Source organism: Nicotiana tabacum, chromosome 1 (assembly GCF_000715075.1).
Source record: "Nicotiana tabacum cultivar K326 chromosome 1, ASM71507v2, whole genome shotgun sequence".
Lineage (NCBI taxonomy): Eukaryota > Viridiplantae > Streptophyta > Magnoliopsida > Solanales > Solanaceae > Nicotiana > Nicotiana tabacum.
The window spans coordinates 7816098-7838214 of NC_134080.1; the positions used below are offsets into that span (position 1 = coordinate 7816098).

General features: G+C 30.7%; 2 protein-coding genes across 2 annotated transcripts; one reads left to right on the forward strand and one right to left on the reverse strand.

The window, feature by feature from the left end:
- Positions 1-1892: 1892 nt before the first annotated feature.
- Positions 1893-5091, reverse strand: LOC107803830 (uncharacterized). Its single transcript, XM_016627617.2, has 2 exons — positions 4391-5091; positions 1893-2310 (listed from the first exon to the last, which is right to left on the reverse strand). The coding sequence occupies exons 1-2, from the start codon at positions 4903-4905 to the stop codon at positions 2133-2135; spliced, it is 693 nt and encodes a 230-aa protein (XP_016483103.1). The 5' UTR covers positions 4906-5091; the 3' UTR covers positions 1893-2132.
- Positions 5092-13654: 8563 nt separating this feature from the next.
- LOC107803827 (endoglucanase 18-like) lies at positions 13655-19650 on the forward strand. Its single transcript, XM_016627615.2, has 8 exons — positions 13655-13922; positions 14550-14762; positions 15656-15856; positions 16917-16994; positions 17077-17229; positions 18039-18147; positions 18259-18425; positions 19049-19650. The coding sequence occupies exons 1-8, from the start codon at positions 13716-13718 to the stop codon at positions 19454-19456; spliced, it is 1536 nt and encodes a 511-aa protein (XP_016483101.1). The 5' UTR covers positions 13655-13715; the 3' UTR covers positions 19457-19650.
- Positions 19651-22117: the final 2467 nt, after the last annotated feature.

Consider the following 22117-nt stretch of genomic DNA (forward strand, 5'->3'; position numbering starts at 1 on the left):
TGAGGTCATGAGAAACTTCACATGGTGTATATGACTTGCGTGCATCACCGGCTCGTATTATACTTGGTGAGGAAGAGTATAAAGCGCGAAGGGTGATGTTGTGTTATTCTATATATATTATCATGTGAGGAAGAGTGTAAATTATGAAGGGTGATGTCGTGTCCTTTCATATATTTTATCATTTGAAGGAAAGTATAAAGTACGAAGGGTGATGTCGTGCCATTTCATTTGAGTGTAAAGCACGAATGGTGATATCGTGCCATTTCATTGGAGAGTAAAAGCACGAACGGTCATTCCGTGTCATTTTATTTATATTATCATGCTTTTATATTATCACGAGTTCATGGCACGAAGGGTGTTCTGTGCAGGTGAGGACAATGGGCATGCATTATGTTTCTGTGCAGGTGAGGACAATGGGCATGCATTATGTTTCTGTGCATGTGTACGTCATGTATTTACCTTGAGCTGTTATTGTCGTACATATGTTCCTATGTGACTTGTCGTTATTGTCTTGTTTGTTGTTATTGTTGTGCCTATGTTCCTATGTGACTTGTCGTTATTGTATTGTCTTTGTTCTCTATCTCAATTGTTGTTGTGTTGCCCATGCCTTCTACTTGTTTAACTTGAAAATATCATGCCTACTTTCTGTTGTTATATTTACATCCATGTCGTATCTAGTTGTTGCACTTTAGTATAAACTTTCTACCATGTTAGTCGTTCATGCCTCTACTTGTTAGCTTATAAAGATCATGCTTTCCCCTCTTATTTTGTTATATCTACACCTATGCCTTCTACTATGCTATTTAGGTGAAATTGTTTTATTCCTTATAATTGGCGTCATTATTCTTATATTTCCTACCTTGTCATTACTGTTGTCGTCATTTCTTTCACCTGGTTAGTACTGTTATACGTATATTTGGTGAGGATGAGATAAATGCACGAAGGGTGTTGCCGTGCCATTGGACTTGATGTCTTGGGTATATTCCCACTCTATGAAAGTTATGAATTTATTACTGTGATTTGCTGGTTATCGCTCTAAGGAAATGATTGATCATGATATTGATTAATCGTGGTTCTTCTAGAAATCATTTACTGCTTCGCATAATTGTTTCCTTGTACTCTATTCTGTCATGTTCTAGTATTGTTCTATTGCTAGTTTTTTGTACAGGTTATATCGGTGAGTATCTTTTAACTTAAACGCCTCGTCACTACTTCACTAAGGTTAGTCAAGATACTCACTAAGTACATGAGGTCGGTTGTACTTATACTACACTTCTGCATCTTGCGTTCAGATTTTGGAGCAGAGCTGCGGGTGATGTCGGGAGCTGACTCTGAAGATGTTCGTGCCTTCCGGATGTGGCTACCACTTGTCCTTAGGTAGTTCTAGAGTTGAATTCTGTTTAAGTACATTTCAAATAGAAGTTGAATTTGTTTCATATCCGTCTTTGCAATAATCTAATCTTAGTAGCTCATGTCTTGTACTACCAGTCCTTGGGATGTTGTATGGAATCCAGTCATATATCATTTATTGATCACCTTTAGTTTATTTGGATTGTGCTAACTGTCAATTGGCTAACCTAACGGGTCGAGTTACGTTTCATCACGACTAATGAATTTTGGGTCGGGATAGTTATATAGTTATATCTTACTAGGATTAAAGAAATATTTGGAGCACGTTATATATTTTGTGCTATGAAGACTTTATCCCCCCCACCCCCCCACCCCCCACCCCCCGAAAAAACCCAAAATTGAAGAACTCGACTCTTGTTGGTTTAGTTTGGTCTTTAAATTTAAGAATCAGACACATTTGGTTTGGTTGGTTTGGTAATTCAAAACTCGAACCAACCCGACCTTTATACACTACTATAGACAAGTATATACATAACAAATTTACAAGACATCCTTGTAAATTGCAGTTCTTCCATTCGTACATAAATACATAACATAGTAACATTAGTAACATATATCCTCATTTTATAGACTGTATGGTATTATAATTTACATTTCTATACAGAAGTGTACACTTTGACTTGCTACGTATGATCAACACAATGAAACACCAACATATGTTACGTTAACTTTTCAATTTGAGACATTTAGATAATATCCCATTTAGTATAATTAATACATATTTAAAATCTGGCGAAAAACTGAAGTTGTTTTAAAATTGGACTTAATGTCTCCATTAGCTTTTCACAAGGATGGTTATGAATTCCTTCATAAGTTGTCACCACGATACTTGTATCCTTTGAAAGTCTTTGAATTTGCTTTTTCACATTGCATGTGTGATGTGTACATCGATAGTAACTCCTGTTACAAAAAAACTAAAAATTTAAAATAAAAATAAAAAAAGAGAAAAAAAAAAGGAGTAGCGAACATTTTTACTATAAGGAAATAATGTTATATATAAAGATGTTGAATTCAAAGTATGAGAATTAATTATTTCCAACATTGTTGTTAACGTAAGTTAATTATACATATGATCATATGAATAGCACTTGGACAAAGTTGTAACAATTTATAATGCTCATTCTTCATGAGAAGGTGAACAACCTAATTCTCATACAAATAAACAATGCAAATATGGCTAGATAGAAAATATTAATCTACATTTACTAAACTAGTCGATTATGATAAAACGATTTTAGGATATTCTTATATGTGGATCCAGGATTTGAAACTTATGCATTCATACAACGACCTCAAATTATTATATAATAATAATAATAATACATATATAGGTAAAGGGCAAAAGTTATTGAACACATAGATTGTACTTTAGATCCGCCATCGGATATTCCCATATGCTCATACAAATAAAGAATGCAAACATGGCTAGAGAGAAAATGTTAGTCTACATATAGTAAACTACTCGATTGTGATAAAACGACTTTATGATATTCTTATAGGTGGATTGGGGATTTGAAGCTTATGTTCATACAATGACTTCATGTTGTTATTAGTAATATTTCTTAGTACAAGTATAGGGTCTAGGAAAAAGTTATTGAACGCATAAATAATACTCTAGATCCGCCATCGGATATTCTCATATGCTCATACAAATAAACATGGCTAGAGAGAAAATATTAGTCTACATTTAGTAAACTAGTCAACTACGATAAAACAATTTTACGATATTTTTATAGGCAGATTCGGGATTTAAAGATTATGGGTTCATACAATATCACAAGTTGTTTTATATATATATATATATATGGTCTCGACAAAAGTTACTGAATGCATAGATTGTACTCTGGATTCGCCATTGGATATTCTGAATATCCAAATTTATTCTTACAACGACGATGCAAAATGAAAGGATTAAGGAGTTGCTATCGAATTCATCTTAAACGGTTGAAATACGGAGAGAATTGCAGGATAGAAATAATGCTTCTAATATTAAAAATGACATAATGATAAAATGAACGAGACTTAAAAACCATTTTTATCGTTTACATCAAAAGAAGATTTGCAAAACGAAATTAGAGTTTCATAATATTACACTCATATATGACTCTTCTTATAGGTTCATCCGTCAAGAGGAAAATAATAATAATAATAATAATAATAATAGTAGTAGTAGTAGTAATAATAATAATAATAATAATAATAATAATAATAATAATAATAATAATAATAATAATAATAATAATAATAATAATAATAATAATTTACAACAAGATTTACTATGAAAATCTTGGCCTAGATCGCATACGAACTTCGCTAAGTATATATAATCTCTGAATAACATCTTAAAAAGTTAATTACAAAGTTTGGACGTTCTGCATCTATTATAGTTATATATACCATGGGATTCATTTCATATACTCCGTTATATAGTTTACAAAGATTAAACATAAATATACAAGCATTTTGTAAGAAAATATTTACATTTATATGAAGAGACTTATAATAAGTATACATGATGAATTTACTATTTCATCTATTCTTTTTCTTCTTTACATTTTATGTCTTTGATATTTTCACCCTACTTAAGACCTAATTCTTCAGTATAAATTATTATCAGTTTATTAGTAACTCTTCAATTTCCAAACTACTTCAAGTTAGTTGTATATATCATTTTTTTGCACTCTTCAATTTTCGGATAGTTCATCATAATTAGACTAGTTAATTATATATTGTTCATCACCATTTTGTATCTATAATCAAACCTCTCTATAGCATTCTTATTTGTTCTGAATTTTTTTGGTTGTTATACCGAAGTTCTGTTATAGAGAACATATATAATAACATATCATAAAATTTAGTTTCATAAAAAAAATGGCTTTTATAGTGAATGATTGTTATATAGCGATATTGTTATATATTATAGAAAGGTCTTACTGTATATATACATCATAAAAATAAATTTTCATGAATACATGCTTACCTTGGATGGGTGCTATTCTTGACAGCTTTCTGACCATATTTTCTCCACTTAAATCCATCATCAAGAATATCCTCAGTGCTCCTCGTATGAAATGCAATCCTAGGTGGTACATATTTTCTCTTCCTAAACTTTCCTTTGTCTCTACAATATCCACCATGTTGTTGTTGTTGCTGCTGTTGTTGTTGTTCATCTTCCATCATAATATTTCTAGGAGTTATCGACACGTTTGGCATAGTTGTTGGCTCAGTATTATTACTAACGGGAGCAGTCCGATGCATAAAATATTCTGCGTCAATACCATTATTAGTTGAACTCGAAAAAAGCGCAGCCCAATCAATATTATCACAACCAACTTGCGAGTTATTGTACAGTGGCGACTGATTATTCAACATAGAAATATTAGGTTGCATGAAGAAGTTGGCCGGAGATATATCGTTTGATACTAAAGGTGGCGGCGGAAGAGGCAGAGGTGGCGGTTCTTCGCCGGCGTTTATGGACGTTGAAGTATAATGCATTTGATTAAAAAAAAAAAGTGATGAGATCAAGATTTGGAAGAATGTTAGAAAAGAACTTATGTTTGAAATTTATAGATGAAAGTAGGTGATAGGCGTTGGACAGTTTATGGTCTTAATTAGGGTAAGGGAGAATAGTGAGAAGAGAGGGAAAATGGCTTGTACCCTTTGATAAAAGCCAACTACATTTTACCTACTAAATCAGTTCAACTGCCTTATTAGAAAAGGTAGACGTGCCCAAAACTTGTTATTACCACCAAAGCACGTTGTGTTATAACTCTAGCTCTCACTATCTTGTTTTTCTTTTCTTTTCTTTTTGTTTTAACCTCTCACTCTTTAAAGCATATATGTAGATTTTGGGAACAAAACTTGAGAGGTAAGTGAAACGTTAGAAACTAACTTGAAAAATAGATACAAATTTAGCTGCATCGGATGTTTATACTAAAATATATTAATTTATCATGGTTAAGCAGTTAAAGAAAGTGGGAATAATATATATCTAATTGACATGATTAAGTGAAAAAGTATACGTCCAAACACATAGCATGCATCTATTAGTTGGTGTAAACACTTGGAGCTCGTAAATTTTACCACTTGTAATTACTCTTTATATCTATAAAAGTTGTAGTTGATATTCATGTAGTTTAAATTTTGTATATCCGAATTGTATTTTCCTATAGTTTGGTAGCCCATATTCGTCACACTCGAGGGAGTTCCTTGAAAGGGAAATAAATGTCGAAACTCTTTTGTGTTTTTTACAAATTGTCAAATACATGATACTCACGTGACCATTTCTACCTTTCGCGTTAATTTTTATTTGCAAATCAAATAGTACAGTCAGAACTCTTTATAACGACAATTTTATATAACAGCTATTTACTATTAAGCCAAGTTTTTTTGGATTCGACTTTGTGTGTTATATAATAATATATGTCTTCTATAACAGCACTTCACTATAGTATCCAAAAAATATCGAAACAAATACGACTATTATAGAGAGGTTTAACTGTATTTACAATGCCATATGTACATATGACTCATTGAAATTTTTATCACTTCACATGCTAAAATTTCAACAAAAAAAAAATATTCTCTTTCGGGAGTTCTCTCTTCTATTTTACTCCGTATTTCATTAATGTTGAAAACATACTTATATTCAATGTTTGAAACTAAACCAAGCAAATTAATCATAAGTTGATGCGTAAATTAAAGAGAGAATATATATATATATATATATATATATATATATATATATATATATATATATATATATATATATATATATATATATATATATAAGTCTTAGAGTACGCGTTTTGCGCGCGTTTCCTATATCAATAAATATACCGTCTTAAAAATGTTAGTTTTTAGCATGTCTTACTGTCTTACTATGCGAATTAGAATAGGATTACAAATTCCATATTAAATGCAGAACAAGAAGGGAATTTCCACAATTAAGTACATATTATAAAGGAAATCAGCAGATTTTTACTTTCTTTTTCTGAAGAGAGGGGGGGGGGGGGCAGTTGAGAGGTTATTATCCATGACTTTTTGGATATAGAGGCAGTGACAGATGTAGAGTATAATTATTGGGTTCCCGGGACCAAATAACTTTTGTGTAAAAAATCCATTAAATATCAATAAATATATAGCTGTGAACCTAGTTATTATTGTAAATTAATTTATTATTATAATAGGAACTGATATACTTCAAATCCTGGATCTGCCTCTGTAAGTGTGTTTAAAATTTTTGTTAAACAACTAATCCATTCAGGTACTCTTAAAACCAGTGCATTGAGTTGAGGTTGTTTAGAAAATGATTGATCACTTTTCTTTTCCAACAATTAATTATAACACACTAAACCTAGGCAATCTAATTACAAAAAGATCATGTGAAAGTTTCTTTTAACACGCTCTGTCAAAAGCAATAAATACATGATGTGTTATTCTTCATAAATTTTACGTTCATTTATCTCTATTTAGTTAAATAAAAATCTAAGTTAATAAACTAAAGCAAAATAACTCAAGTACTAGACTTAATATGTAATTTTCCCCATGTGTCTGCAAAATATTTTTTTCATTAATGCAAATGATATTTTCAAAACTTTGGCTGCTTCTAGAATATATTTATGTAATCTCAAAGTTGAATAAAAAAGGTTACCTAGTTCCATTTATCGAGTTTATTTTATCCATGGACATTGAACTTTTGTGTTTGTTACCCAAAAGTCACTTTTCTTTTTTTGGTTACGTAAAAATCATTCAACTTTGTATTCATTACACAAAAATCACCTTCTTTCTTTTGTTACACAAAAATCATTTTACTTTACTCTAGTTATCACAAAAGTCATATTTTTACTTGAAAAGTCTATTATGCCCTTGTTATTATATAAACCTTCATATTTATGTAATATCTTCTATATTATATACTATATAATATACTTTTACCTATGTATTTTATTTATAAATAAAATAACTTAATATTATTTTATTTATTATTATAATATATTCGTATATTTAATTATTTCTTAACGTTAGTTTCAAAATATATTAGTAGCGTTATTAATTTGTCAGTAACTTTAATATATATTACTACTGAAATTCGGGAAATTTAGTAACGTTAATTTTATACTACTGAAATTCGGGAAAACCCGTTAAAAAGAATCGATCAAAGTTGGTCGGTAATGACCAATAATCATCTAAAACGCGACAATTAACGTGCTGTCGGTATTTTGAAGGTCGGAAGGTCCTACCGACCAAAGTTGGTCGGAAATTACCGACCAACTTTGGTCGGTCAATTAAATTCAAAAAAAAAAAAAAGAATTGCTGGAAAAAAAATTGTTTTATAATGCTACTAATATATCTTGAAAATTAAAGTTAGAAAAAATTAAATATACGAATATATTATAAAAATAATAAATAAAATAATATTAAGTTATTTTATTTATAAATAAAATACATAGGTAAAGTGTATTATATCGTATATAATATAGAAGGTATTACATAAATATGAAGGTTTATATAATAATAAGGGCATAATAAACTTTTCAAGTAAAAATATGACTTTTGTGATAACTAGAGCACAGTAAAATAATTTTGTGTAACAAAAGAAAGAAAAGTGACTTTTGTGTAATGAACACAAAGTTGAATGATTTTACGTAACCAAAAAAAAAAAACTTTTGGGTAACAAACACAAAAGTTCAATGATCATAGATAAAATTAACTCTCCATTTATCATATGTCCATACATGGGAACCACTTTATAGGGCTAATTTTATCATACTGCAAAAAAATAATAAACTTTTAATTAGCTGGGAAATTGCACTTTGATCCTAGCAAGAATTTCTTCGTATTCCCCGAACGTGATATATAATTAATCATATAAATTATTTAATCAAATACATTTACTAGAAGGTTTTGGTCCAATCACTATACACTATCTAAATTGGATAACACGTATGAAGAAGGGGAGATAATAGTATAATACACATTATCCAACCAATTAGATGTCCAAATATGAATTAGGAATTCTTCTATATCTTCTTTAATTATCTTGAAAAGGAAAGAAATCTGAAAAAATTTACGTTAAAAGTGCCTGAAAAGAATCCAAATACCCACCCTCAAATTGGTTAAAATGTAATGAATCAAATGAGCTCAAATGAATACAAAATTACACCGTAATTGGTTCAACGAACTAACTGGTTGGTTTAAAAGTGTGGTGTCATGACCCGCCACATCATCATGCTACGTAGGTACTATTTGGCATATATTTTTGCCATATGGAATGGTTACATAAGTTAGGGACAAGATCTTGGTGAAATATTCTAGGACTATGGAGAATCTCCTTGGGAAAAGCTCTAGATATTTATGTACTTGTAGGAAGGTTCTAGAGAAATATAGAGGTTTCTCTAGGAAGACCCTAGAACCCTATAGAATTGTTAGGAAAGTCCTTAGAAAATTCTAGCTATGTAGAATATTCTAGAGAAAAGGACTTATTTGTAAATATGAAAGGACTTGTAGAGTAATTATTATTTGCATACTAGCCCTAGGTGATTAGTATAAATAGGGGGTATTCATTTGTAATTCAAAAAACCAAGCTAAACTATCAAGTTCTCTCTAATACAAAAGCTTCATTTGACAATTCTCATGTGTTCTAACATTTTTCAGCGATCTTGAGTGTAGTAAGACTGACTTGGCATAGCAATAACGTGAGCAAGTTGTGCAAGATCGTGAGCGAGTTGTCAAGTGCCGCATGTACGCTTAGTTAACGACTAAGGACGTGACAGTGGTCTTTAAATTATCTTTTGGACCAAGAAGGAGTTTATTCATTATTGAGGGACTAAAAGTTGAAAATCCCAACATTATCTTTCTAGTAGTCAAGCCATGCAAACTACCTTCGCCTAATTATTGTTACCCTCAGCAATGCAGACTTTACCTGGTCAATTATATGGTGCTTTTCTTAAATCAATGGATAATTAAACAATGATACATTCATCCACAATTTCAAAATTTATGCAATTATTCGCGACCATAATTCCCAATTTTTTTTAAAAAACTTTTTATTATTGAGGTTTTATCAAAATATTTCACCTTAATTATGGAAGGCATGAAGCTTATCAAGTAAGCTAACCCTCAATTACCCATAATATTTTACTTGTCTTTTTTCTTCTCATTTTTTTTTGTTTTTTACCTTCAAAAAGTAAGATTTCCCTATGAAACTAAAATTGACAACATTTATAATATAGAGGTCTCCTTTACTATCCATAGAAAAATCATGTTCCTAAGAATGTGACACCCTGGGCGAATTCCACATCGATAAAATGCGGGAGGGATGCTGGGTATATAAGTAGACAGACTTTAGACATTAGTGACGCGTTTTAAAGTTGTGCAGAATTAGGCCCAAAAGCGAAAAACATCGCTAGTGGACTGGGCTGTTATAATACCTCAATAATTACAAAAATTACAAAGATACCTCAATAATTACAAAAATTCCAACTTCTTTACCTTTCACAGAGGAGAGTTCAGATAATGAACTGGGAAGGGCAATATGTACGCAGACCTTACCCCTATCTTGTGAAGATAGAGAGGCTATATCTCAATGAAACAAATCAAACAACATTGTATTTTTATCCAAAAGATAACAAATAAAACTATTAATAAAAACTAACATGCATGTATAGATCTATCCATCTTTCTTTTTCATATTTACTAGTATTAATTTTGGAAGTATATGGAAAATAAAAGTCACATGGCTTATTTGGGATGGGCATAACACAAGGACTTGGAACTCAGATCAGATATATACAATAAAGCTTCAACTATACAGTCGTGATTTTGCGAGATAAGAAGGAAGCTTGTGTATATCAAAAAAGTCGTTGAGACATTTGAAGTTTGTCCGTTTCATTTTTGTTCATCAAATCTTCTTGGGATGCATTAATTTGGAATAAAATATTGGATAGTTCACAAAAAGCCAGAGGAAGATGAAAGCTGAATCAGACAAGCAAAGGAAACAACGTGGAAATTAGTTTAACCATAACCCTCGTCCAAGTTATCATCTCATTTTGTTCTGTGAATAAAGTTTCGCGTGGTAAGTAGAAAAGAAAAAGATGACTTGGATACTTTTAATGGCATGAAATATTTAGAAAAAATTATGCGGGCTTGTCTTAAAGCGGACAAACACACCATGTTAAGAGTATCTTTGGGTCGTTTTAGCCCAACAATTTTTTCTTATTGTTCTTTTTAGCTCTACTTAAGGGTGACGAACGAGGAGGTCGGATTGGATATGGTCTGGTTGGAAACAGATAACGTAAAAATGGATAAAATATATGATCCGACCAATATTTAATACGAATAGAAAATATTTTTCTTGTCGTTCTTATTAGTTCTACCTAGGAGTGACAAACGGGCGGGTCGGGTTGGATATGGGCAGGTTGAAAACAGATAACGTAAAAATAAATAAACTATTCAATCCGACCCCTATTTAATACGAATACAAAATAGGATAATCGGCGGATAATATGAATATCTATATTATCCATTGCTTCTTGAATATAATCACTTTTGGAAGAATTCTCGGCCTTAAATTTGAGTATTTACAAATATAAAAACTAAACCCACTGGTTATCCATTTTGTAAATGAATAATATGGATCTTATATATTCGATCCATTTATAAAAAGTTTATTATTTAACCCATTTATTAGCGGTGAATTAATAATTATTTTTTAATCTATTTTTCCACCACAAGTTCTACATTATTCGACTATGTTACATGATTTATATCATTTTCTTTTCCTTTTTCGGTAAATGTCCCATGTGTTCATCCATTAATTTCATCATTTCACTCTCCAATGTTTTCTACCGTGAAGTTTTAACTAAAATTTTATGGGAATATCCTCTTTTGTGATGTAGTAAATGTTGGACTAGTAAAGATTACATCTTATATGCGCATGCTTTGCACATAAAATTGACATATAGAGAAAGCTTAAACTTAAATTGAGAACTGTGACGTTAAGGAGTGGGTTCAGCATCTCAGCCCATGGCTCTGCGTAATCTCTGTTGACTGTTTTAAATGGATAATAATAATGAACACCTTTGGTCCCATCTTTACCTTATCTACTGTATTAGAGTCGGATTCAGAATTTAGATTTTATGGATTTAATTTTTAAAATGTTTAGTATTGAACCGATTATATTTTTAAACTTATGGTTCACATCTACTATTTTGATAATTTTAGTGAATTTTAATACATAAATTTATACATTGCATCAAAAGTTATGAGTTCAATTATTTACAATGGCATATTTTTGGTGGAATAAAAAAAACTATGGCATATTTTTCAAAGTTTGAAACTTCCAAGTAAGGATTTCCTTTCAACTTCCTCGGCGGAGACGTTGTGGTAAAGTAATCGAATAAGGCAAAGAAATGGAAATTACAGTTCCTCATGTTAAGGGACACTTTGTATTTTAAAAAAATCCAAATTAATTTCGTATATGCTATTGCCCTGGAAATTAATCCAGCATTATCTTGTCAGCAATAGTAATCATAATAGGGATCTTTACACAAATAGCCGTCTATATTTATTGTTTATTTTTTTAGCCATATACATAGTTTATATATTGATTATACACGATTTTACATATATAATGTATAAAACATACATCTATTATACTTTCACCGGCTATTTTTACTTTAAGCGGTTGGGTGGATGACTATTTGGATTAATTCTTGCAATTGTTATGCGATGGGGTTGCTGAGACCATCTCCAACCTTATCCCCATTCCCCATAATGGGGTAATTTTTGAGGTAATTTAGCTCCAACCCTCCCCCATTTTTGTTCCCAAAATAGGTGATGAATAATGTTCCCTCAAATATGGGGGTACACTATTCATCTCCCCCATTACTATTCATCACTTTATTATTATTATTTTATTATTTAATCTTTTAATTTATCTCTTTATATATAACTAATTATGTTTATATTAATTTTACATCTTAATATTAATTTTACATCTTAACTTTAGTGTATAATTTTGATAAATTAATTTTCGTGCATTTATTATTTTTATGTAAAATTGTAAGTTAATTTTATTAGAAGTTATAATTGTACAAAAAATATATAATTATCTCAAAGATGCTCATTTTGCACATAGAAGAATTAAGGACAAAGATGCTTATTTTGTACTTTGTAATGCATTAATAGATCATTTGTGGGAGAATACTAGAGGTTGAAGTTGAATATTTATGTAGTATTTCGAATGAATTTTATCGTTATGTAATATGTATTTAATTAATCTTGTATCGCAATGATTTCACTTTTATTTGAATTATTAGTTAATCTATAATAATTTCTTACAAATTATATTATTTAAAATTTTATGAAATTGTTTTAATGGAAATTATAAATTAATAAAAATAAAAGATGGAATTTATTTAATGGAAATTAAAAAATAAAATTGAAATAAAAGATAATAATATAATATAGAAGAGAGAAGAAGAATATAAAAAAGTTTGGGGAAAAAAATGGGGGAATGGTTGGAGTAACTTATCCCCAAAATGGGGAATCCCCATATTGGGGCCAAAAAATGGGGTAAAGGTTGGAGATGCCCTGAAGCCAATTTTGCATCAATGGTTTTTAATATTAGTAGTAAGAAAGTACAATAATAATAACTACGCTTCAATTTCAAACAAGTTCGGATCGGCGATATGAATCTTTACTTCTTTTATTAAAATCAACTTAAATCATCATCATTACTAAAATAAAATTAAAGTGTGTGAATATATATATAGTAGTTCTCTACCAAGTCTAAAATATATTTTCAACTAGTGGGTATCACCTATACGGATCTTCCTCTTCTATTGTGATCTACCTTTAACAAGGTCTGCATTTGTTCCAAGATTATCAGCAAAAAAATAACACCGTAAATAATTAATCTCTACGTGTAAATTAACTATCTGTATATTTTACTATTGTTGTAATTTGTTACATGCCTCATTTTCATGTTACTAATTCCATTTATCTTTTTAGTGGCCTTATAGAGTAATAAAAATCATTCTAAATGCATATAAAAATAACTCGACTTTAATTTGTAGAACTATTTTAAGTCATTATCCCCTCAACGCACACGAATTATTCTCACATGGCATAATTCTCTAACTTCCCAATATTACTTAATGGGCATGTCCCAGATTTTGCGCTTCTTTTCAACTGTCAAAACATTCACATTTCATTATTAGCTCATAGCCCTATAAATACCACCAAAACATGATCAAACTCTAGCAACGACTAAAAATTAAATAATTATAAACCTTATAATAATGGCTCGTTATTCTGCAATTTTTGCTGTTACAATAATTTTTTGCATTTTGGCTGGTCCAGTTTCCAGCTTCACAGCTTCTGACTATAAAGATGCAATTAGCAAAGCTATCTTATTTTTCGAAGGACAACGTTCAGGAAAATTGCCAGTTTCTCAAAGAGTCAAATGGAGAGGAGATTCTGCACTCATCGACGGCAAGATTGAAAATGTATGGGTTATATATATATATAGCGTAATTACTAAAGTTCTCATATTCTTTCTTTCTGATGAAAAATATTCAATCTGTCTCAAAAAGAATAATATTCGTTTTTACTATTGAAGAGTCGAATAGTAATTTTTTTTAACATCGAGAATTTCATTTTAAGAATATTCTCAACAATTTAACTAAAGATATTTTTTATATATATGGTATTCTAAATATGTAGTATATTTTTTTCAGAGACAAATATATTAATTTACACAAAGTTGACCAAAAAAAATATTAATTTACACCTAAAACTAGATCCAATCACCTTTATACTTGGAGTCACTATTTTTTTTCTGGACATAAAGGAGTAAAATTTTCATGAAACTTCAATAGAAAAAGACGAGAGGTGTCTATGTTGGTGGGAGGCAGCACGTACCCAATGAATTTTGTTGTGGTGCTTGTAAGTTGGCCCAAACATTATAAAAAAATAAGTTTTAAGATTTGTTTTTCAGAAAAAAAAAACTTTGTTAATAACATAAACCATCGTTTTGCATGCAAATTTCGTCATTGTTTAGTTACTCTCTCTTCGTTTTATAAAAAAAGAAAATTATTTCAATCTATTAATATATTCATTAATCTATCTATTAGGTGAATTTGATTGGAGGCTACTATGATGCTGGCGACAATGTGAAATTTGGATGGCCTATGGCATTTTCATTAACATTATTGAGTTGGGCTGCAGTTGAGTATCCAACAGAAATCTCTTCAGCAAATCAACTTCTCCACCTCCAACGTGCCATTCGGTGGGGCACAAATTTCCTAACCCGAGCTCACATTTCAAGTACCACTCTCTATACTCAGGTAAACAACCCACCCTTTCATATGCTTTTTTTAATAATCATTCGGTATCTGGAATTCACTTACTCGACTATTATATATTCGTATTGTACAAATGTCTAATAAAAGAGAAATACTCTCTATCATGATTTTTTTTATTGGCATAGCTCGAATCTACCATTTTTAGTTAAGAATAGAGAAATCATATTCATCCCACTCCCTTGTGCTGGAACATATATAGCATGGCTATTGTCAAATTACAAATACCCCTTATCTAAAAATTCAAAATTAATAAAGATGGAACGCAATTGTTTATTTATTTTAGGTCTAAAATACGAGCTCTCAAATCTGTGTCCTGCCTCTTTTTAATGGTCTAAGCATGCGGAATTTTTCCCACAACGGATGACAATGAGAATGAGACCTGAATCTAAGGACCTGTTTGGCCACAAATTTTGTTGGCCTTTTTTGAAAAAGGTGTTTGAAACAATATTTGTTCATAGATCATAATCAGTTTTGAAAAAAAAAAAATTGAAAAAAATTTCAAGTTCCCAAAAGATAATTTTTGGGTGAAAGTTTTTCTTCTACTCACAAAATTTCAAATTTTTTTTTTAAATAAAATGCATGTCCAAATATAATTTCAACTTCCAAAAAATATTTTTCAATATAACTTCGAAAACTCATTTTACAAGTTTCAATCAAATCTATGTCCAAACGCCAGCTAAAACTTTTGTCTGCTACAATACCATATTGAATTATTTGTTATATGACCAATCGCGCCGTATAAATATTAAGTTATTAGAGAAGAGACACATTTATTTGTTTTGGTCTACAATGATTATTATCTTCATTATATCTAAAATTAGAAATATGGATTTAGTTATGTAATTTATATGTTACAAAAAATGTTATGTGCACAGGTTGGAGATGGAAATGTTGATCACCAGTGTTGGGAGAGACCTGAAGATATGGATACACCTCGAACACTATACAAGATCACTTCCAATTCTCCAGGATCAGAGGTTGCAGCTGAAGTAGCAGCTGCTTTTGCCTCAGCATCAATTGTTTTCAAGAAAATAGATTCCAACTATTCTACCAAATTATTACGACGATCAAAATCTGTAAGGAAATTCTAATCAGTTTAGATTACTTTGATTTCTACTAAGTAGTAATTATCTCCTATTTTTGCCCTTCCCATCATCATCTAATCAATTTAGAAGAATTAATCCAAATAGCCGTCCACCCAATCAGTAAAACTAAAAATAGTCGGTAGAAGTATAATATATGCATAATTTATGTATTATATATGTATAATTGTGTACAATTATTGTAAAATCTATATATATAGCTAGAAAAAATAAATAATGAATATAACGGACTATTTGTGTAAAGATCCTTTTCGTTATAAGTGTCAAATTTGGCCCATAAAAATATAAGATGCACATACTTGGGCGGTATGTATTTGGCATATGTTCATGAGAAAATGTTGTATAGCTGAGTTTAAAATAATAGTCAAAAAAGTATTTTTTGTGTGTGTACATATATATATGTTATATACAAAATATACAAATTTTATACACTTTTACTACTATCGAATGTAAATAGTTCCGGTCGCGGTCTAAAAGTGATCTTTGCTCTATATTCATAGGAGGGTCACTTTGGGCATATAACTCAAGCTAGCCCATTTAAAAGTTTGTGTCAATTTGGGTTGAATATGTAGCCTAAATTGATTAGTTTGATATAGTTATAATATGTAAAAGAAAAGGCTTTTATCAATTTAAGTTTAAAATAAATTATAAAAAAACAAATAAATAAATAATAACAATGAGCTGGACGAGTTGGGTTGTGATCCATTTTTGTAGCCTGACTCACTCATCCATGACCCAAGCAAACGTTGGACTGATTATAACACAATCAGTTATTAACTCAACATGCCTAAATGTAGGGGTGTATAGAGGAAAACGACAAACCGCACCAGTCACATAATCTTAGTCAAATTGAGAAAAAAATTCGATTATGGTTTGGTTTGGTTTGATCTTTAGATTTAATAACCTGACACAATTAGTTTGGTTTGATTATTGAAAAATACAAACTAACCCGACCTATTTACATCCCTGCCTAAATGTAGCTTAACACACCCATTTGACTCTCAAAATTTTCGTTTCCTCTTTCTGTGCACAGCTATTTGCGTTTGCTGACAAGTATAGAGGATCTTACCAAGCTTCTTGCCCTTTCTACTGTTCTTACTCAGGTTATCAGGTAATTAATTTCAATAATTTAGGCATAATTAATTCTTTTTTCCAATCATAAGTTTAATTAGTGTTTTAAATAATTTTCAAAGGATGAATTGCTGTGGGCAGCTGCTTGGCTATACAAAGCTGGTGGAGGAAACAACTATTTAAACTATGCTTCAAGCAATCAAGGCTGGAGTCAGGTTGCCTCTGAATTCAGTTGGGATAACAAATTTGCTGGAGCTCAAACTTTACTAGCTAAGGTTAATCCTTTATATTACTATACTATATCGCGCTCAAGATCAATATTGTATTTGTCAATTGTCAGGGGAGCATTTTGAGCCCAAACCTATTTAACCTGTCCAATTCGTTCAAGGTTGGACCGGTCATTGACTCGCCCATTTATTGAACTTAATCCATATTGATCCAACTCATTTTAGCCCATTTAAAGTTGAACTAATTTTTGGCCAAAATTGATTCATGAGTAACTTTGCTAAAAAACTTTACAATAATTCTTTACCTTTGATATATTATATGTGACCATAATGACAAGAGTGGATTGCTCTAGTGGTGAGCACCCTCCACTTCCAACCAAGAAGTTGTGAGTTCGAGTCACCTCAAGAGCAAGGTGGGGAGTTCATGGGGAGAGGAATAACGAGGGTCTATCGGAAACAGCCTCTCTACCCCTGCGTACACATTACCCTCCCCAAACTCCACTAATGGAATTATACTGGGGTATTGTTGTAGTGTATATTATATGTGACCATAACAAAAGAAAAAAAAAAGCTTTTTGATAATAAAACAATTCATAAAAAAAAATAACACACACTAATTAAAGCTTGATAAGAGTAGGACGGGTTGGGTTATGACCCAAATTTTAGCCCATCTTGATTCAGTCTATCTCTGCCCAAGTAACTTTTGGGCGGGTCAATTTATTGGCTCAATCCATTTTGACCCGCCCAAAATCAGTCCAACACACACATTTGACACTCCTAATATGTGTACAAATATATTTTCACTACGTACACTATCAGTCACCGAGTACATATTTAACATTCTTGATTATCATCAGGAGTTCCTCAATGGGAAAAGCAATCTTGAAAAGTTCAAGAATGATGCTGATTCATTTATTTGTGCATTGATGCCAGGAAGTAGCTCTATACAGATTAAGACAACCCCTGGTAATTCTAAGTTTAAAATCATATTTTTTTTTCTTCAATAACTTGATATATTTTTAAATAAGGATTTATAAATAATCTTAATACTTTCTGCTACAATGGTATAATTTGCAGGTGGACTTTTATATACTAGAGACAGTAGCAATTTGCAATATGTTACTGGTGCTACCATGGTACTTTTTATGTATTCTAAAGTCCTTGAGGCAGCTGGAAAAGGAGGAGTTACATGCGGTTCAGTTACTTTTTCCACCTCCAATATCAAAGCCTTTGCAAAATCACAGGTCAAGCATAATGAATTTTTACATCATTATTTAACTAGCTATAATAGATTAATCATTAACCAATATTATAGGTCTCCAATCATTGCTTATTAAAATAGAAATCATGTTGTTATAATCAAAGACGGAGCTAGCTAGAATTTTAACCTTATGGATTCAGGATAATCATTTTAAGTTACTTGGTTTTAAAGTAATAATTTATATATATTCATTAGATTTTTTAATACAAATACAGGGTTTAAACAAAAGCTAATAGGTTCAGCTGAGCCCATAACCAACACTGTGGCTTAGCCCCTGTTGTTAGTCCCTCTGCTTCAATTAATGTGAACCTATTAATATTTGGAGAATCAAACAAGATTTTTTTTACCACGTTTTTTGCAAATACTTTTTAAATGTTTTAAATTATTAACTGTTGTGACTTACAGTATTTTCTACTCCTATATAGTTTTTTAATTATGTAAATTTTATTTCAAATTTGTTGAAAATTCTATATCTGACTTTACGCCAAAAATAAATCAATTTGACCCTTATAATCCAAAAAAGTTCAAATAAATTAAAGCGGAAGAAATATATATTAAGTAACCTGATCGTATAACTGCATAAACTCATACTATTTAGTTTTTCAGGTAGACTACATACTTGGTAACAATCCACTCAAGATGTCATATATGGTTGGTTTTGGGAGCAAATACCCAACACAGCTCCACCACAGAGCTTCATCAATCCCTTCAATTTATAATCATCCAACGAGGGTGGGGTGTAACGATGGCTATAGCTCATGGTATAATTCTAACAATCCCAATCCAAACACACATGTCGGCGCGATAGTCGGCGGGCCAAATTCCGGCGACCAGTTTGTTGATTCGAGATCAGATTACTCTCATTCTGAACCCACGACTTATATGAATGCAGCTTTTGTAGGATCTGTGGCTGCTTTGATAAATCAAGGCAAAGTAGAGCAGTCTTTTCAAATGCCGCAACTTAACAAAACAACATTATATGATAGACAAAGCACCAAGAATATTTCATACTAAAGAATCATGCTCCAATCATATTAATTAAATGTGTACATATTTAATTATATTACTGTATTTGGTAGAGTAATGTGTATTATACTAAAATCCTGATGTAAGAACCTACGGTAATTGTTGTACCTAGGATAACCGATCATCCTACAGGTTCATTATAATTCAATAAAATTCAGAAGACGACATAAGATGTCTTCAATTAATTTTTGTGCCTTTTTCTTAATAGAAACACAAGCGGAAGAGTTAGGTTAATCCCTGCCTATTTAGGAAAATGATGTCTTATATGAGTGAAATATAAGCTCATATGTATAAATAATACTAGGATTTAATAGAATTTAATTTATATACACTAATAATATAAAGAATGTAATTTTGTAGCATTAACTTACATAGTTATAACTAGGGGTGTACAAAGCAAACCGACAAACCGCACCAACCCGATAATCCGAGTCAAACCGAGAAAAAAAACCCGACTATGGGTTGGTTTGATTTGGTTTGGTGTTGGAAAAAAACCTGACCATAATTGGTTTGGTTTGGTTTTAACTAAAGAAAGTCAAAACGAAACCAAACCAACCCGACATTACATATATAGAAATTTTAGATATATGTAATATATAAATATACTTATTGTGATGTAATTTATAAATATTTCTTAAAAGATTTCATAATTTTATTTTTTGAGGTATTATTTCAAGGTTGGACTTAGAACTTTTGAATGTTCCAATAAGTTTTATAACCATTAACATTAGTAAATTAAATAGTGCTAACAAAAGCCCAAACCAAAATTAAATCAATATTAATGCTAACAAAAACATTTAATTCAATATTACGAACGGGAATGTATTGAATATCTATTTTTTGTTTTGCAATAATTTAGATAAAAATGCATTACCTATTTTTATTTTTTCTTTAGCGTTTAGTCATGTATTTAATACTCCTTTATTAATATACTTATTTTAGCATGACTTAGTACTCTTAGATTATGTTTATGTTTATTATGGCTTTTTAATTAGCAATATTTATATTATATAATTTTATTGTCTTTATTATATTGTTGAATATTTTAGGATAATGCCATGACATATCTCATATTTTGTATTATTTTCTTGGAAAATACTTTATATATTTGTATCTTACTAGGACTAAAGAAATATTTTGAGCATAATTCATAAGTTTTTTTTACGAAGATTTTACCGGAAAAAACCGCCGAAAAAACCCGAATAACCCGAAAACCAAAGAAAACCCAAGAAAAACCGAGAGTGAAAAACCCGAGTTTTATTGGTTTGGTTTGGTCTTTAGATTTAATAATCCGACACAATTGGTTTGGTTTGGTTATTGTAAAATCCGAACCAACCCGACTTATGTACACCCCTAGTTATAACTAATTATAATTTTGGTGAGATAAAAATTTTATTATTGTACTATTTAAATTGTCAATATTGGAGTATACGTTTCAACAATAACAACAACAACCCAGTATAATTCCACCTTGGGTCTGGGGAGGGTAGTGTGTACGCAGATCTTATCCCTACCCTGGAGTAGAGGAAGGTTATTAAATTTCCGATAGACCCTCGACATCCCTCCCTCCAAGAACTCCTCATGGCTCTGTGGTGACTCAAACTCACAACCTCTTAGTTGGAGGTGGGCGGTGCTCACCACTAAAGCAACTCACTCTTGTCGAACCCAATATTGGAGTATACGTTTCAGGAGATATTAATTCCCGTAAACAATAATGATGACGACGAAGGATAAAAGTTTCTTTAGATTATCAATTAAAGTTACTGAAATATAATGTTTTTTTGCAGGAACAGATTTTTTCTGCATAACATAACAGGCTTTTGTCACATTTTAATCTGCGTCAGAAATTATTTATATTCGTTATCCGAAAAGTATATAAAATTTATATAGTTTTTATATATAATATACAAGATATATATATACAAAAATATAATATTTTTTCCTCTATTATTTTGAAAGTAGCTATTCAGTGTCTTTTTTCTAACATAACATTGTTTAAGATATTCCAATATAATCTTTCCAATTATCGACGTAAATTTGCCCCTGTGGTTGAGAATATTGCTATAGTTACTGTTGCATCCAGAAGAATTATGGCGTAAAATATTGACCCGAAAAAATATTAAAAAATGTCAAGAAAGTTGGCATAGTGTTCAACATCCACGCGTACTTCTTCGTAGGAAATTTTGGTACAGCTGACAACAGAAATTGAAAAGTTGCATGAAATGATGTGATTTCTAACTCTGATATGGTAAAAAAATGTTGATGGTACTTAACTACTTACTAAATTTGAAAGCCATATGTCATTTACGTGGAACACTTAAATGGGTACAGTTATATGCTTTTAGTATGATGTACTTAATAATTAATATCAAACATCATTGTGTGTGTTCTTTTTTCTTTTCTTTTTGTCGTCCATCTTCTTAATAAAGCAAAGGAAAAATGAAGATTTTTCATTTTTCTCTTTTATTAGCGCTCACCAAATAAAATTATTCATTTTATTCGATATATATATAGTGTTGCAGCCCTGAAATTAATTTTACCGTAAACCATTGAAGTATAAAATAAACGAGAAAGAAAGTAATCGATCGAATTTGGTAAGCAATAAAGAGAAGTGATGAATATAACCTTAAAATATGGAAATTTCCATAA

Bases quoted from the DNA above. Each gene is read 5' to 3' on its own strand.
- LOC107803830 (XM_016627617.2), bottom strand. From the start codon at position 4,905: ATGCATTATACTTCAACGTCCATAAACGCCGGCGAAGAACCGCCACCT. The intron at 2,311-4,390 runs GTAAGCATGTAT...TTTTTGTAACAG, and splicing joins AAGAATAGCACCCATCCAAG to GAGTTACTATCGATGTACAC.
- LOC107803827 (XM_016627615.2), top strand. From the start codon at position 13,716: ATGGCTCGTTATTCTGCAATTTTTGCTGTTACAATAATTTTTTGCATT. The intron at 13,923-14,549 runs GTATGGGTTATA...TCTATCTATTAG, and splicing joins TCGACGGCAAGATTGAAAAT to GTGAATTTGATTGGAGGCTA. The intron at 18,148-18,258 runs GTAATTCTAAGT...TATAATTTGCAG, and splicing joins ACAGATTAAGACAACCCCTG to GTGGACTTTTATATACTAGA.